Here is a 16,026-nt window from a genome sequence, read left to right on the forward strand (position 1 = left end):
TGGCTTGGCCATTTACACATGCATGGGGGCGATTCCTTCACCTTTCTGAGCCTGTCTCCTCAAGAAGTAACTTGCGTGAATTATTAGCACCCATGAGGTGCTCAGTAAGGGGCGTTATTTTACAACAGCAGCAATGCAAGAGTCAAGAAACAGAGCCAGTCCTACTTTTGGGATATCTTTAGAGGCACCCTTTTACTTAATTTCACCCATGGGGTGGGTACAGTTATTAATCTCATGTCCAGGTAAGGACAGAAGGGTTCGGGACCTAAGGCTGGGGTGGGCAGGGGTCCCTGTGGACTGGGATGGGGTAGAAGTGCTTTTAGGTCTCTGAGAACTACAGGGGGTGGCGGAAGACACGCTATTATGACCTTAACTTGGCATGCGCTTAGGACATGCGCTCTCTGGGCCTCCGGGTCTTCTCAGCACCCGGAGAGCCCGCGGATGACCCCCGGGCAGCTCGTCCAGGCCGGTGTTAGAACCACACAGAAGCGAGCGGGGCCGGGGAGCTCGGAGAGACCATGCGGCAGGCCAAGTGCGGCCGAACAGAGCCGACCGATGCCAAGTTCGCGTCGGGTGGGCTCGGCGGCGGCTGACGTTGAGGGTGGCGCCGTGACGTCATCAGCGCGCGGCGCGCGGGGCCCTGGAGCGCGGGAGCCCGGCGGAGCCCTCGGGCACCGGCGAAGGCAATTTTGTACAAGCCTTTACTGCCAAACAGGCTGGGAAACACCGCCCACGACACCCGAGGCGACGAGAGGATGACACGTGAAAAGGCCTAGTAGCAGACGGGAGCGCGGTGAGTGCTGTTGAGGCCAGACGCGCGTGCAAGGCCTGCAAGGCCTCGCGGGTCCTCGTGGGAGGCGGGCCTTCGCCAGGCGCCGCGGGGAGTCACTGGAGGGCTGGTGCTTGGCGACGCCGATCTCACGCTGGGTGTGTGGCGGGGAATGGTAGGGGGTCGTACTGGGGTCTGTCAGTGTAGAGCGTGGACCCAGGTTTCCCAGAGGTTGTCTGTCAGGTTCCACGGCCAGGACCGGGTTAGGCCGGAGCAGTTTGAGCACCCACCGTGGGCACCTGTGTGAATTTGTTGAAAACTACACTCCCCTCTCTGAGGGACCTTGAGACCCTCCTTAGAGTCAGGCCAACCCTGCTGTTATTTCCTGGAATCCTGGAGCCCTAGAGAGTCTCTGAATGATGCTGATGGAGGCCAGGTGAGAGAGCTGCCCAGGTGAGGGGGGATGCAAAGCAAGCATCCATAGTAGCACTGGCCACACTCACCCTGTGTCAGCCCAGACTTCCTTTCAGGTCCAGCGCATCCTTCCCCAAAGTTGAGGCCAGCTCTGCCCTGCACAGATGAACACTGCTCCAAGAAGCCTCTTGAGTCTGGGGGGCCATGCCCCGGGGCTCTACTCAGACCCAGGCTCAGAATCTGGTCATACTTGAGGTTTCTGACTGATGCTGGCCCCAGGGCTGGTCACTTCAGGCCTGGCCCACGCCCAGTTCCAGCATTTGGCCAGATCTCAGCATTCCTGTGGCTGTCCCTGCCTTGCTATTGGTCTGACTAGTTGGAGCTGAGGGGTCTGGCCAAGAATGAGCTGCCCCCACCCCATTCCACGCCATCCCCAAATACACAAATAATAAGAGAAGAAGCCTAATGCCACCTCACCAGTCCTCCCTACCTTAGTTGATCTCTACCCAGCAGTCAGAGGATCTGGTCACAACACAGATTAGATCAGGTCACCCTCATGCTCCCTATCACACTTCAAATCCACATTCCTCACGGTAGCCTACAGGGCTATGGCCCCTGCCTATTGCCCACCCATTCTACCTCATCTCCTGGCACTTGCCTTCACTGGATCCCCTCCAGCTTGGCCAGCCTTCCGAATTCATACCAACTAACGGCCTATGCACTTGCTGTTTTTCTGCCTGGAATGCTGGCCTCCCAGGCTGGCTCTATCTTGTCATTCCAGGCACAATTTCAGTGTCCTCTTAGAGGAGCTTTCCTTATCTTTTTTTCTAAAATACCCCACCCCACCCCCAGTCCAACCACCTTGTTGTCTTCATCTGAGCACTGTCACTACTTGGAATGTTCTTATTTCTTTAGTTTCATGTTTAGTTATTTACTGTCTGAAGCCCTGAATGTAAATTCCATGAGAGCATGGATCAGACTCTCTCAATTTGGTTCATTCCTGTATCCTTTGGGCTTAAGGTTAACACCTGGAACACAGTAGGTGCCCAGTGAATGAGTGTTATATGGACTCAGCTCTCATTTATTGAGCACTGCATCATTCAGAGATGTATTGCCAGATTGTATGCTAAGTGCTTTCCGTGCATCACCTCATGAAGAGGCTTAGTGCTCCACTTCCTGGCTCTGGGACAATAACAGTTCTACTCAGAAGCTTGGGAGGATCAAGCAGGCTGAGGTGAGACCTAGCAATATTTCATTTTTCCATGATTCTACCCTCTTCCCTCATTCTTTACGAAACCAGTTGCCTTTAGAGTGAGATGGACTTGGTGCGGGTCGTGGCTATCACTTTTGAGCTGTGACCCTGAATGACTATACTTCTCTGCACTTCCATTTCCACATCTCTAAAATGGGGATCGGAGTCCCCAACTCAGGGGTGGCTTCAATGCGGGTTGAACACTGTTCCCACACCTGCATACAGTCCCCATTGTGCTAAAGAGCTGCCCCTTTCCCATTCTGTATGCCCCATGCTGCCCAGGGAATTCACTCCCAGTGGGAGGGTACCTCTGTGGTACTAGGGCCCCCAATCCAGTCCCCCGCCACAAACCCTCCTCTAACTTTTCATTCTCGTAAGTTGACGTCAGCGCTGCTGAATCATGAAGCTGAGGTTTGAGAGAGAATCCGCACCGCTGGGGAAGCCACATGGCACACACTACCCGGCCCAGCCCTTCTCCTCTGCACTGGGACATGCACAGGATCTGTCACATGGGGCCTGGAGCACAGCTCCCTGGGGGCTTTCGATCATTTTAAGCCACTATATGTTAGTATAGACTTTTAAAAAATGACTTATAAAGAGAAGGGGCCAGCTCTGGGGAGTGTGATTAAAGAGGTCTTTATTCTTAGCTGTTTTGCTCCAGGCTTTATAAGAGAAATGAGTTTGTCTAATGAAGATGTGGTTTTTAAACTTTTTTTTTAAAGGAGGAAAAAACTCTGAAAATGTTGTTGACTGTCTAATTCATCCCTTTAGATGAGGACCCGTTTCCTCATCTATAAAATGGGGATGTTAATAGTACCTAAATCATAAGGCTAGGGTGAAGGTTGAATGTTTTAATATAGGTAGCTCGGGGCTTGGGATGGTGCCTGCACTGTAATGCTAGACGTAAATGCTAACAACCGCTATTGTTATTATTGGGACCTTGGGTCCATTAGGCCCTTGTGGGTGGTCATGGTACCTAGTGGTGCCCAGCCTCTGAGACAGTACAATCTAAGTTTGAAAATCTGGCTCCTCCACTTGCAGCGTGCCCTACTGTGCATCGCTGATCATCAGTCTTCCCACCTAAAATGGAGAGAGAGGTTTCTAAGGGCATACTGCAGACACACAGTGAGTGCTTACATGTGTGCAGGGGGCCCTATGCTACCTTTAATCATCACCCCCATCCGGTGATGATTAAAGGTAGCATAGGGCACCCTGCACACATGTAAGCGCTCACTGTGTGTCTGCGGTATGCCCAAGCACTACCTTCTTGGATTTCTCCCTGTTTCACCAGGCACTGCCCAAGCTGGGTAGGAGACGGGGAAAATCATAACAAAGACAATCATAACAAGGACAGGACTTGGATGACAGGACTTGATCCACACAGCAGAGAGCAAAGGGCAGGGAGATGGTTAACAGAAGAAAAAACAGTGATTCTTTGGAGGCAGAGACATCACTTCCTTCCCTCCCACCCCTTATTAAAGGACGAAATTGCTGAAGCTCTCTGAGATCCTAAATCTCTCCTGGCCATCCTTCACCTTGAGGCCTGGAACCTATTTAATCCCTAAGACAAGCCTGGGCAGCTCCAGCTCTCAAGTTAATTTTATGCTGCACTTTCGAGTCTGAAAGGTATTATTAAGTATTAGGACACTCCATTATAAGCATGTCCAAGGCTGCAGAGGGCCATTCTAACTTCTAAAAATGAACTGCAATGTCTGTTTAACCCTAAACCTGAAAATGACTCAATTCATCGGGTACGGTAGTACAGCCCTGAGTTGCCAGCATGGCTTATCTGCCAGGCGGCCACAGACACAGAAGTGAGCATAAAACCTGTGTTGTGAGGACTTTCTGGTGATATGGACCAGTCTCACCAGCATCCCAGAGCAACCTTTCCCTCTTGTGGCTGCTGTAACCACCACCTTCTCTGTGATGCATAGACTTCTGCTGCTAAGGGTTCCAGCAACCACCTCCTCTAGCAAACCCATTTTAGAGGTCCACGCTGAGGCCCCAAGAGGGAAAGGGAATTGCCCAAAGCCACCAGCAGGGCCCTCCTGCCACCATAGACCACAGAGCTTCTTTCTGACTCCAAGTCGTATGTTCACCAAGAAGTACACAAGATAGAACAAGGTTGGAAGGAAGTCAGGCCCAACCCTGTATCCCCCATCCCATCTAAAATATGTCTCCTTCGATGCTGAGTTTCAGAATGTGCCACTCCTCCTTCCACTTCCACCTTCAAGTGTGGTCACAGAATGAAATTTCCTCAGTCATCCATTTCAAATAGATTCTGGGGACAGCCAAAAGGCCCAGGTGTCTTCTTTGACACAGGAATGACCACAGGCAGATTTACCCCTGCACTTGTTTTCTCTTCTGTAAAATGAGGGTAAGAGCCTTGCTTCATAGGATTGTCTCTATTGGATTAAGTAAATTGAAGCACGAAAAGCTCTGAATAGGGCCAGGTATACATTAAGTGCTCAAACATGAGCTGCCATTTTGTCCAAACACACATCACCAAAACTAGACCCACGGTTCCTCTCTCCTGAGCAGTGGGGGGACCAAGCAGTGCTCTTAGCCACAGACACGCACGCCTCCAAAGAGGTCAGTCTTGGGGTCTCTCTCCCTGGGACCCGTTCAGAACCAAGGAAAACTTCTGACCAAAGCACACACTCTAGAAACCTTTTTTCTTTTAAAAAAAAAAACTTTCATAATAAAGTTTATTACCTAAACTGGTTGTAAAAAATATAAAATAGGATTCTGCACAGCAGAAAAATAAAGCCAGAGACCCTCCCCCAACCCCTGGTTTGTGCAAAGATACTGGGTATATGTAAACATGAAGAGGTAGGAGGTACAAGTTCAGGTCCTGGCCCCAGATAGTTAAGTTAAGCTGCTACTACAACCAGGGGGACCCAGAGGGAGCACCAAGAGGGGGGCACGCCCCCAAGAGGTGGGAAGGGGTCTACAGCCTCGTCTCCAGCCGAGAGGGGAGGTGCCTCACCCCCCACATCGGCTCCCTCCAACCCAGGCAGGGAGGGCGCCCACGTCGTTCCAGGTAAATAATAATTAATAAAAAAAAATAAAAAAAAAAGGCGCCCCAGTTAATGCTGCCTCCGCGGCTGGTCAAATCTGAAAGGGGAAGGAGCTTAAGTAGTCGCGCAGAACGGGATTGAGGGGGATGCGCGCCAGGTTCTCGCGGCCCACCGTGGCCACGATGCGCTGGCGACACAGCTCCTGCAGCGGCCGCACGCGGCGCTGGCGCAGCGGGGCCCCCAGCATACGGCGCGGCGCCGCCACGTAGTGCTCGAGCAGCTCAAAGAGGCAGTCGAAGCTCTCGCGGCTACCGTCCAGGTGGAAGCGGCCGGCTTGGAAGTGCACGCGGATGCTCGTGGGGCCCGAGGCCATCTTCACGCTGAGGGCGAAGAAGCAGTTCCGCTGGCGGCTGTCGCGCACCAGGAAGGTGCCCACGGGCTCGGCGCGCAGCCGCTCGTGCGCCCCGTGCACGCTCAGGGGTCCCCAGTAGAAGCCGCAGGCGTCGAGGAGCGCGCTGGCGCGGGTGATGCGCCGGTACTCGGCGTGCGATCGGAACGTGCGGAAGTGCGTGTCGCCCGGGGTCGGGGCCGGGACCGGGACCGCGACCGCGGGACAGGGCCTCGGGCGCGCCGGGGCCGCGGGAGAGGAGGAGGAGGAGGAGGAAGGCTCTGGCCGCCGTCGGGGCTCTGCTGCCGTGGAGATTGCATTGTCGGCTGCCACCTGGTTGTGTGCTACCATCCTACACGAGGGGCCTGCCGGAGGGGTGGGCCATAGCGTCCGGGGGTGCGCTGATGGGGGAGACAGAGGCAGTGAGCGGAGTCTGGGTGGAGCTGGGCAGGTGTGGGGCTTAAGGCTGAGCCGATAACCCTTAAGGGCAGAAGGCATAGGACCAAGTCAGCGCGGGCCCCTTTGAACTTCAGTGGGCTTATCGAGAAAATGGCTTGGCTTCCTCCTCTACAGAGCACTTCCAGGAGGTGGGGGCCCGGCGGGGGCGGAGTCCAGCCTCTGGGAAGCCAAGAGTTTGGGTAAGGAGCGGGGCGTGGAGAGGTGTCAAGGAGAAGCCTGCCCCTACTCCGGCCACCCGGCCCTCGGCTCGCCGCCCCAAGGCCGCCGCCTGCTGGCCAGGCCGGGGAATGGCGCCTCGTCCGGGCGATTTGGGCAAAGGCAGGAGAAAAGCTGCGCTGCGGGAACCTCACGCGCGGGGGGCTGCCAGGGTGGGGTCGGCGAGAGCCAGGGAAGTGGCAGTCGCGACCCCACCACGCAGCCCGCTTAGGCTGGACTGATACCCAACTGTCTTTTCCTTTTCTTTCCGTTTGCCCCCTCTCCCTCCCGCTTCCTTGCCTAGTGTCCGGCTCACCTGGCGGCGGGGCGCGGGGCGCCGCAGGCGGGGCGGCAGGGGGCTCCGGGGCGGCTCTCGCGCATGCTCCGGGGCCGGGAGCAGTGCAGCTGCCACGGCCGCAGCTCGCTCTGCTCCACGCCCGCCCCTGCACCAGTCTTTAAAACCAGTTTAGGGGTGGGGCTTGCAAAGGGAGGCTCCGCCCCTTGCCGACTCCACCGCCCCTTGCCGACTCCACCGCCCCTTGCCGACTCCACCCCCTCTGCAGGCCCAGTCCTTCCGCGCCACTTTCGGTTTCTTTTTTGCACACCAGCTCGACCTTTTTGCGCACACCGGGGACCCTCCCCGTGGAAGCCCCCTGCCCTGACCTTGCCTTGCACCTCTTCTAGGACCCCTCTGTCAAGGTCTCTGGCCCCGCCCCTGAGCTCCCTGGCCACTTCTCGGATGTCCCCTTCGGCCCTGGCGCCCCTACTTTTGCCCCTCTGCTCTAGGTCGCAGATTTCTGCAGCCAAGCCCTGTAGGATACTCCTGCCTAGCCCTGACACACCCCTTTCCCCCACCAGGTGTCTCAGCACCCACCCATCTCAGCAGATCTCTGGCCTTTTCTTCCCTCGAACCAGACCCCTCCACCCGACCTGGGGTCCGGCCAGACGGTCCCCGGCCTTGAACCTCTTGGGATGTTACCACTGTCCCGGTAGTTCCAGAGCAGCCGCCCTCCCCCGCAACCCCCCGACCCGTTGCTGTGCCTGATCTTGGCTTGGGCTTCCCAGGAAGCAGCAGCCTGACCACAGGCTTCAGAGGAACCCTTCAGCAGGGCAGGAGGGGTGCTTGATGGCAGGCTGAGTTCCTCAGAAACCGGGCGGGGCCCGGCAAGGTTCCCCAAGGCTGTGGCTCGTCCTCCTACCAGACGGAGAAACTGAGGCTCAGGGAGGGGCTATGATTTGCAGTGACTGGCAAATGGGGTCCTCCGGAGGAGGCACGCCCTCCTCACTTTAATTTGGGGAGAGGAGCTGAAGAGCCCAATGAAAAAAATCATTCATTTACAGATGCGATGATTCCCAAAACCTACTTTGTTTTTTCCTGGCCAGTCCTCCTCTTCCTCCACTTCTTTCTTATATATCCCCCCTCTGGCTGCTCCGTCAAGTAGCTGCCTTCCCAGGCATCCACACCTTGGGCTTGGGATGGTGGGAGTTGGTGGTGTGGGCTATAATTTATACATCTGTGTGTGATCCAGTGATCCTGTGTGGTGGAAAGGCATGGGGTTGATACCTGACTCGTACATGTATTTTTGAAGGAAAGAAAGAACAAATGAGGCTTGGAGCTGGTGGGTGGGTGGATAGTCTCAGAGTTTGGAGAGGTCACATAGAAGACAGGACAGGCTGGGGGCATGGTGGCTGGCCTCACGCTGGCACACACTGCCCTCTACAGGCAGCTCTCAGGCGGCAGCCTAGCCAGCTCCTCTCCTTGAAGCCCTGGTGCCAGGTCCTCCTGCGTGCCTCTGTGTCCCCAGGCAGAATCCAGGCCCCCTGTGTTTCTTCCTGAACACAAAGAGGAAGCCCACAACCAATCTTGCTTAGGACCCCATGAGCTTCCCGAATTTGTGTGTGGCAGTAATTAGTGTTGGTCGTTGATGTGGTGGTCTTGGGTTGTGTACGTGTGCAGGCATTCATGTGCAGAGGGTGACAGAAAAGATGCAGAGCCATGCAAGTACCAGTGGTCAGTTACTGTGGTCATTCCAGAGCACCTGCCGGGGGCCTTGTCCTGTGGTGGGTGACAAGGATAATATAAAGTAGTGGTTAAATGCCAGACTATGGACTCAGACTGCCTGGGTTCCAGTTTTACCTCTGCAACTTTCTAGCCTTGTGACCTTGAGCATGGTTTCTTCATCTGTGAAACAGATAATAATAGTACCTCCCTCAAAGCAGTGGGGCTTACTTAAATGAGTGATCATGGGTCAGTCAGGTGCTCAGAATAGTCCCTGGTATATAATAAGCATTCAGTAGGTGTTTACTGTTGCTAATGTTCACCTAAGGGTGCCCGTGGGTGTGGCAGCATGTTGGAGCCCGCAGACACATACATGGCTTGATTCCTTATGCTCATCTCTGAAGCCTTAGCCCAAGAAGCACAGGCCAGAAGAGGCATAGGCAGAGTAGGAGGAGGGTTTCACAGGGCAAACCAGGCCTCAGGGTTCCATGGAGAGGGGTATCACCTCCTTCTCACTTGAGCTGGGGGTGGGTGGTGCAGGCCCAAGAAAGCGGCCAGGCTGGGCTGGCTCCTGCATAACTTGTCATCCTGCCAACATGTCTCCTTGGCAGGCCTCTGAGCAGAGGAAAATCTATAAATAGCTGATGGTCCATATGCCCTCACCCCCCATTGACAGCCTCATTGGCTACTTGGGAGAGCCACCCCTTTTCCCTGGGGACTGAGGCCTCCTCTCAACCCCACTCTTGCTGCTACCCTTCCACCCATCCCTGTGGAGCCCCCTCCATTTCACGTACTGATACCTGTGATGTATTGGCTTAAGCTGACTATATGGTACATGCTTTAAAGGCATTAGATCATTGGATTGGTGCACAACAATCTGCCCATTTTATAGATAAAGAAACCGAGGCTTGGAAGGGAAGTCAGTTGCCCAGGAGCACACAGCATAGATGTGACAGAGCTGAGATTCACACCCAGAGCTTTTGCCTTTGTCCACTGTGCTGTAAACTTCCTCCCTGACCTGGTGATCTCAAGTCTTGGTCTGTCTTCTGGAAAAACAGTAGATACCAAAGAAATCAGAGATTCATTTGGATGCTGAGCCTGCCTGGGGAGGAGTGGGGATAGGTCTGCCAGCTTCCCTCTCATTTAGTTAGCTTGGGGAGCTCCAGAGCTTAGCATCCGAGGCTCTGTCTCACCCTGTATGGCTTCGGGTCCTGCTGGGTCTCAACTTCCTTGCCTGCACAGTGGGACTGGCCCCATCCTCCACCCTAATGAGATCCTGGTTGTGAAAGCCGTAGTGAGTCAGGCCCCAGTTGCTAAACCCACGTGGGTTCTCTTCAGTACCAATAGCAATGGTGACATAGCTTTGGTTTCATTTTCTGAAGTCCTGAGTTCAAAACGAAACCAAATACAGATGGCAAAAGGGAAAAAGAAATGTGCTGATTGACAAGCATCGGCCTCCCTAGACATCCTCCCTGGAGGACTGGCACCAGGCTCAGGGGAAGCTAGGCAGCATGGCAGCCCCGAGGAGCTCAGACTCTATACCCCTTACTCTACAGTAAGACTGGGCTGCATTTGGACTCCAGACCTAGCACCTCCCAGGTGTGTGACTTTGGGCAAACAACTGCCCTCTCTGGGCCTCATTTGACCCATCTGCAAAATGAGCCCTAGAAGTTTTGCACCTCACAGAGCAGCAAGGCATGCTAAGACTGACTCAAAGTGCCAGGCCCAGAGAACATGCGCCACTCAAGTGACTTCTTGTCACAGGGTCAGCCCTATGTCCATAGCTTGCTAGGCCACAGCCAGACATGTAGGGTGATTCCTCTCCCCACTCCCCCCTCGACAGGCCCTGGCAGCCCAGAAGTGAGGGGCCCAGACAGTTTTGCTTTTTTTCTTTCCAGTTTTGGCAAAGTCCTGCTGGGAAAAGCAGCCCTTGGTCAGAACGTGTCATCTGAAAATTGCTGTCTGCCCCAATGCTCCTCAGCCCTCCTCTTCTATCCCACAAGGCAGCCAAGGTTCCCATGGCAGCCTGAGCCTCTGGGGAGCCCCGAGCTGTGGGGTATAGAGCATGGATTCCATCAGCAGGCGTGGGTTTAAATCTGTCACTTAATAAGCATGTGGCCTGGGGCGAACTTCTCACCTACTCTGCCCCAGTTTCTTCTTCTGCAAGGTATACATAATAACATCTATTTTACTCTTTCGGTATTTATTCGGTAGTGTTTATTGAGTGTTTACTCTCTGCCAAGCACTGGGCACTCGGGGGTCTCCAGCAGACCTAGGGGAGACTGACAGTGAATTCACAGGATCATTTCAGATCTGGTGAGCGCGTTGGGGGAAATAAATGGAGAAGGAGAGACCAGGTGTTTGTGGGGTGGGAGAGACATAAGCCAAGGCCTCTGGGAGAGCCTCTTGGGGGTGGGAGTTGAGGTCTCCCTAGAAGCTGATGAGGAGAGCTCTGGGCGGAAAGAAGAGTTGATGCCGAGGCCCTGAGGTGGGAGTGAGCAGCAGGCTTCAGGACCAGAGAGGAGCACTGTGTAGCTGCTGCACAGAGCACGGGGTGAGTGCAGGGGTGAGGCCTAGGGTTTGGCCTGCAGATCTGGCAAGGCCTTGCCCAGGCAATGGGAGGGGTTTGGAATTCACCCTGATTGCAGGCGACAGCCCTTAAAGCACAGGAAGCACCCTCTGGCTACTGACCTCCTGGACAGCCAGGGCTTTAGCCAGGATGACCTACAGTAGGGGTCTTGGGACACACCTCACAACTGTCCCTGACCTTCCACCCCCACATGTCACCACACTGGACCCTGAAATGGGTGCAAAGACAGTCCTAAGGTAGAGTCGGGCTTCGTAGGAGAGAACACTGCTCAGGGAGTCCAAGACTTGAGTCCTGGGGTCAGCCTTCATTCTCTGGGGACCTTGGGAAAGGGATCACCATTTGCTGGTGACAGTTTTCTGGCATATTGTCTTAGTTACTTTTCCTCATGGTTCCGTGAGGTGGAAATTATGTGTTGCCATTTACCAATGAGAAAAGCAAGATTCAGGAAGCTGGTAGAATTTGGTAACGGTGTTTTGGGGAGCCCTCCTTCATTGTGTGGGGTAGACCGTAGTCTCAGCCCCTCCCAGCAGCAAGAAAGATCAGGTATTTCGGTGGTGGGGAGGGCTGTGCAGCTGGGGACACTGGAGTCAAGGAGAAGGTTCTGACAGAGAAGGCTGAAAGGCCAGGGAGTGATGACATGAGCTGGTGGCTGGATTCCAACGTGATGACAGGCTGGCTCCTCAGCGATCCTAGGGAGACATGATGAGAACCTTCTAGCAGGCCCAGTTATCCCCCAAGTGACAGGTGAAGAAAAGAGAGATTGGTCAGATGTGAAGTAGCTGATACTAACCAGCTTTCAGAAAGTAGTCTCTATTATTGTGTTAATAACTCCTAAATAGGAGGGGCGGGGGAGAGGATTCCTGAGAGCCCTGGTTGTAGAGTCTAGGCACACCCGGTTCCAGTCCCAGCTTCCCACCCCCACCCCTACCTGTGCTGTGGCTTCAGGCAAATCGACTTAATCAGAGGCTCCAAGAACTGTCACAAAGCCCAAGCTGGCAGGCTCAGTGCTTTTCATCAGCAAATCCCTCAGGACCTCGCTTGGGGCTATATATTCTACTTTTACATAGTATTGAAATAAGTCTATCTGATTCCCATCCTACCCCATCCCCAAAAGTGACAAATTAGGAGACTGACAGCAAGTAGAGGGGAGAAAGAATTTGCAAAAGCTGTGAGACTAGATAGAAGAATTGACACACCGCAGGCCAGGGACATTGAGAGTGGGGGACAGATGACTCCTCAGCTCATTAGCCCTTCATTGTGAGAAAGCTGTTGAGAGTGGCAGGCACCATGACAAGAGGTTGAGTTTGGCCTGGTTCTCTCAATCGGAGGAGCCGTCTCCTTTTGGGGCACACAGAACAACAGTAGACTCAACAGTGGCCCATGATGTGAGGAGGCCCAGTGTCTAGTGGCACAAGAGGAGGAATGGCCAAGCTGGCAGGGCCCCGAGCAGCTCCAGGAGGAGGTGATCCTTGACCTGAATTTTAAAGAACAAGTGGGGCTTAGCCCAGGGAAGGTAAAGCAGAGCTCTTCTGGCAGAGCATTATAGGTGAAGTCCTGGAGACAAAAACGGGAGGGCCTGAATGGCAAGAGATGAGCCTACACTAAGCAGGAGAGCCCCCCCACCCCACCACCACAGTCAGCCACTGTAATGGTCTATAGGCAGAGGCTTGGCTGGCGGAAGGTGATGGGCTGGCCTTGACTTCTCCCTGCCCTGGGGCAATGAGTCCCTCTGGAGAGAGGCTTCTGGGTCACCTTTCTGCAAACTAGACAGCCCAGAAAGGAACTGATGCCACTGACTTGAAAGATTACACTTTGCAGTCACAGTTTATATTCAGCATTCCTGTACTCTCTCTTCAGAGTTACCAAAGCTTTGCTGAGCACCTACTGGATGCTTCACTGATACTCATTTCTTTTTTTCTCCTTAATTTGCTTTTCTATTTCCTCATATAAAATAATTAAAGCATTTCCCCTACCCAGATATAACCCCAGTTACCAGCTTGATCTGTGTCCTTCCACGGAAAGTGCATTTACACACCTGCATTTCCTCCCAGAAAAATACAGTGTTGGTTTGCATAGAATTTTTTTCTCTATAAATGCTATATCTTTCTCCATCTTTTCCTTTTCACCCAACAACATATCTTGGCAACTAGGATAGATCACATGCAGATCAACCTCATTTTTTAAAAAACTATAACATATCCTTTTTAAAAATTGCATTCTCAATGAATCTCATGTGTTCTTATCCATCCACTGTGGATGGGCACATGAGTTGTTTCCAGGTTTTTGCTCTTGCAAACAATGTAGCCCTACACCTCCCTGTACAAGGTCCTAGCACACATGTTTGAGAAACACTTTGTGTACTTTAAATGTTAGTAGACATTTAAGTTAGTTGCCCATCAACATGCCTGTGCACATTTACCCTCTCAGCAGTGGCATTTGACTGTATCAGCTTCCCTGTGCCTTCACCTGTACTTGTTATTATCAATTTCATTTCCATTTTTGTCCATTCAACAGGTACACAAGTAGCATCTCAGAATAGGCATTGCTTAATGCCTATTCTTTGTTTCATTTACTCAGCAAATATTCAAGAACGGCATGCCTCATACATTGTTGGTGGGATTGCAAATCGGTACAGCCACTATGGAAAACAGCATGGAGGTTCCTCAAAAAATTAAAAATGGATATACCTTTTAACCCAGCAATTGCACTTCTGGGTATTTATTCAAAGAAAACCAAAACAATAATTCATGAAGATCTATACACTCCAATATTCGTGGCAGCACAATTTACTATAGCTTATATGGAAGCAACCTAAATGCCCATCAACAGACGTTTGAATAAAGAAATTATGGTTCATATATGCAATGGAGTATTACTCTGCCACTAAAAAAAATGAAATCCTAACATTTTCAATGACATGGATGGACCTAGAGATTATTAGGCTGAGTGAAATAAGTCAGAGAAAAATAGTTACCATATGATTTCACTTATATGCAGTATCTCAGGAACAAAAAGAACAAACTAATCAAAAACAGACTCACAAATTTAATGGACAATTTGGTGATGGACAGAGGGGAGGAGGGTTGGGAGGCTAGGAGAATGGAGTGAAGGGTTAAAGAAGTACAAATTAGTAGTTGATAGGTGGGCACCGGGAGCACGGAAGAAGGAATGCAGTTAGCATTAATATGATGGCTAAGTGGAGGGCCAGGGGAGGGAGGGAGCAATTGGGGGGATTGTTTTATGAACATTATAGATGTCTAACCAATGTACTGTACACTTGAAACTAATTTAAAGGGATAAATTTATTTAAAATAAATAAAAAAGCATAAAGAAGCTTAAAAAAAAAAAAAAGAAAAAAGAGGAATGGCATGGCCCCTGGACCTCTTCACGAAGCATTCAGTGCAGATAAGCCTCAGAGAGGTTAAGAGACAGGCCTGGGGTCACCCAGCGAGGGGACCGGGGAGCTGGGGGTTGAATCTGGGTCTGCGTGGCTACAGAATTTGAGATATTTTTCCTCCTGAATCATACCTCAAATGGGCATATCAACCCAGGCTTTGCAGGCTCTTCCCTGACTACTCCCTCCTCCCCCAGGACTGCTGGGTCCCCTAGTGCTATCTAGGGCCTGCAAGAGTGACAGTGCCCCAGGCAGCTGAGCTGGCAGTCCCACCACAGGCTGGGCTGCTTCGGTTTCCCAGACCTCACCTCACACCATTATCCTACCAAAATTAATCAGAAAGGCAAGATAGGTCACCTTCAGAATCTGCATAGCCTTTCTGTGGCTGAATTGGGCATCCGTTTCTCTCTGTTTCCCGAATTTGGGTTTCCAGCAGGCCTACCCCTAAACTACTGCGCCCCACCCCAAACCAAGCAAGTGAAAGAATGAATCTGTGGTTTGATGTTTTTCCTCTTGTCATCATGTGTTTGACTGTGAGAGGGTGGGTGTGTGCCTGTGAATGCTTGCTTGAGAGTGTTTCAGTGTGGGAGGGGAGGCGTGTGAGAGCCTGCATGTATGTATAGGGGTGTGTGTGTGTGTGTGTGTGTGTGTGTGTGTGTGTGTGTGTGTGTGTATTTGAGAGTCTTCATGTGAATCTAGGTCTCAGTGTCTGATTGGGTCTCAATGGGTTTGAATTGCGATTTCTTTGTATGTGTGACTAGGTATCTGTGTATGTTTGTGCCGCCTTTTTTCAAACCAACAGGGAAATGCGGGGTTGACAGGTCCATAAACCATTCATGTGACCCAGTCTGTCTGCTTCCCAGTTCACTTCCTCTATTATAGAGATTAAGTCTCTATAATAGAAGATCTCTTGCCTTCAGGATCCTATTATCAAAGGACACTGTTCAGTGATTAGGAAGTTCCTTTGGTGAGTGGAGCTCAAAGTCCCTGACCTTATCCTCTGACCCTCTTTCTCTACCTCCTCCCTTAAACATGCTCCCTAGACGCGCTTCCCAAACTCTTTTGTACTGCAGACTCAGTGACTATCATGGCATTATGTGGCTTTACATTTTTAAATAGGAAACCGGGAGGTTTGGAGCAAAGGTGAACTCAGACTGCCTTCCAGGAGACTTCGATCCATTTCACCTCTGAGTCTCAGCTTCTCCCTCTGTAAAGTGGGACCAGTAATGCGTGGTTCCAGCGGAAACATTTATGTCAAAGCTTCTGGCACCTGGCTTAAGCAATGGTCATTTCCCCAGCCTGCTTGGGCCCTTCCTCCACATCCTCCCAGAGCTGTGTATCAACCTGGAACACTTCTCTGCTGTGAGGGGAGGTCAAGGGACAGTGCAGACCATGTCTCAGACCCTCTGCTGGACACTTGCATGGTCCTCACCTCAGTGACCCCTAAAGGGAGGCACTTCAGCCTCCCATTTCAGAGAGAGACTGACGCACAGGGAGAGGAAATGACTTGCTAAGACCATACAGCGAATGTTATATGGACATATAA

At 52.2% G+C, this 16,026-nt stretch overlaps 1 protein-coding gene across 1 annotated transcript; it reads right to left on the minus strand.

Annotated features, from left to right (window-relative positions):
- Positions 1-3,699: 3,699 nt before the first annotated feature.
- On the minus strand, positions 3,700-6,915 carry SOCS1 (suppressor of cytokine signaling 1). Its single transcript, XM_006910886.2, has 2 exons — positions 6,814-6,915; positions 3,700-6,244 (listed from the first exon to the last, which is right to left on the minus strand). The coding sequence occupies exon 2, from the start codon at positions 6,192-6,194 to the stop codon at positions 5,547-5,549; it is 648 nt and encodes a 215-aa protein (XP_006910948.1). The 5' UTR covers positions 6,195-6,244; positions 6,814-6,915; the 3' UTR covers positions 3,700-5,546.
- Positions 6,916-16,026: the final 9,111 nt, after the last annotated feature.

Source organism: Pteropus alecto, unplaced genomic scaffold, assembly GCF_000325575.1.
Source record: "Pteropus alecto unplaced genomic scaffold, ASM32557v1 scaffold34, whole genome shotgun sequence".
In the NCBI taxonomy this organism is placed as follows: Eukaryota; Metazoa; Chordata; class Mammalia; order Chiroptera; family Pteropodidae; genus Pteropus; species Pteropus alecto.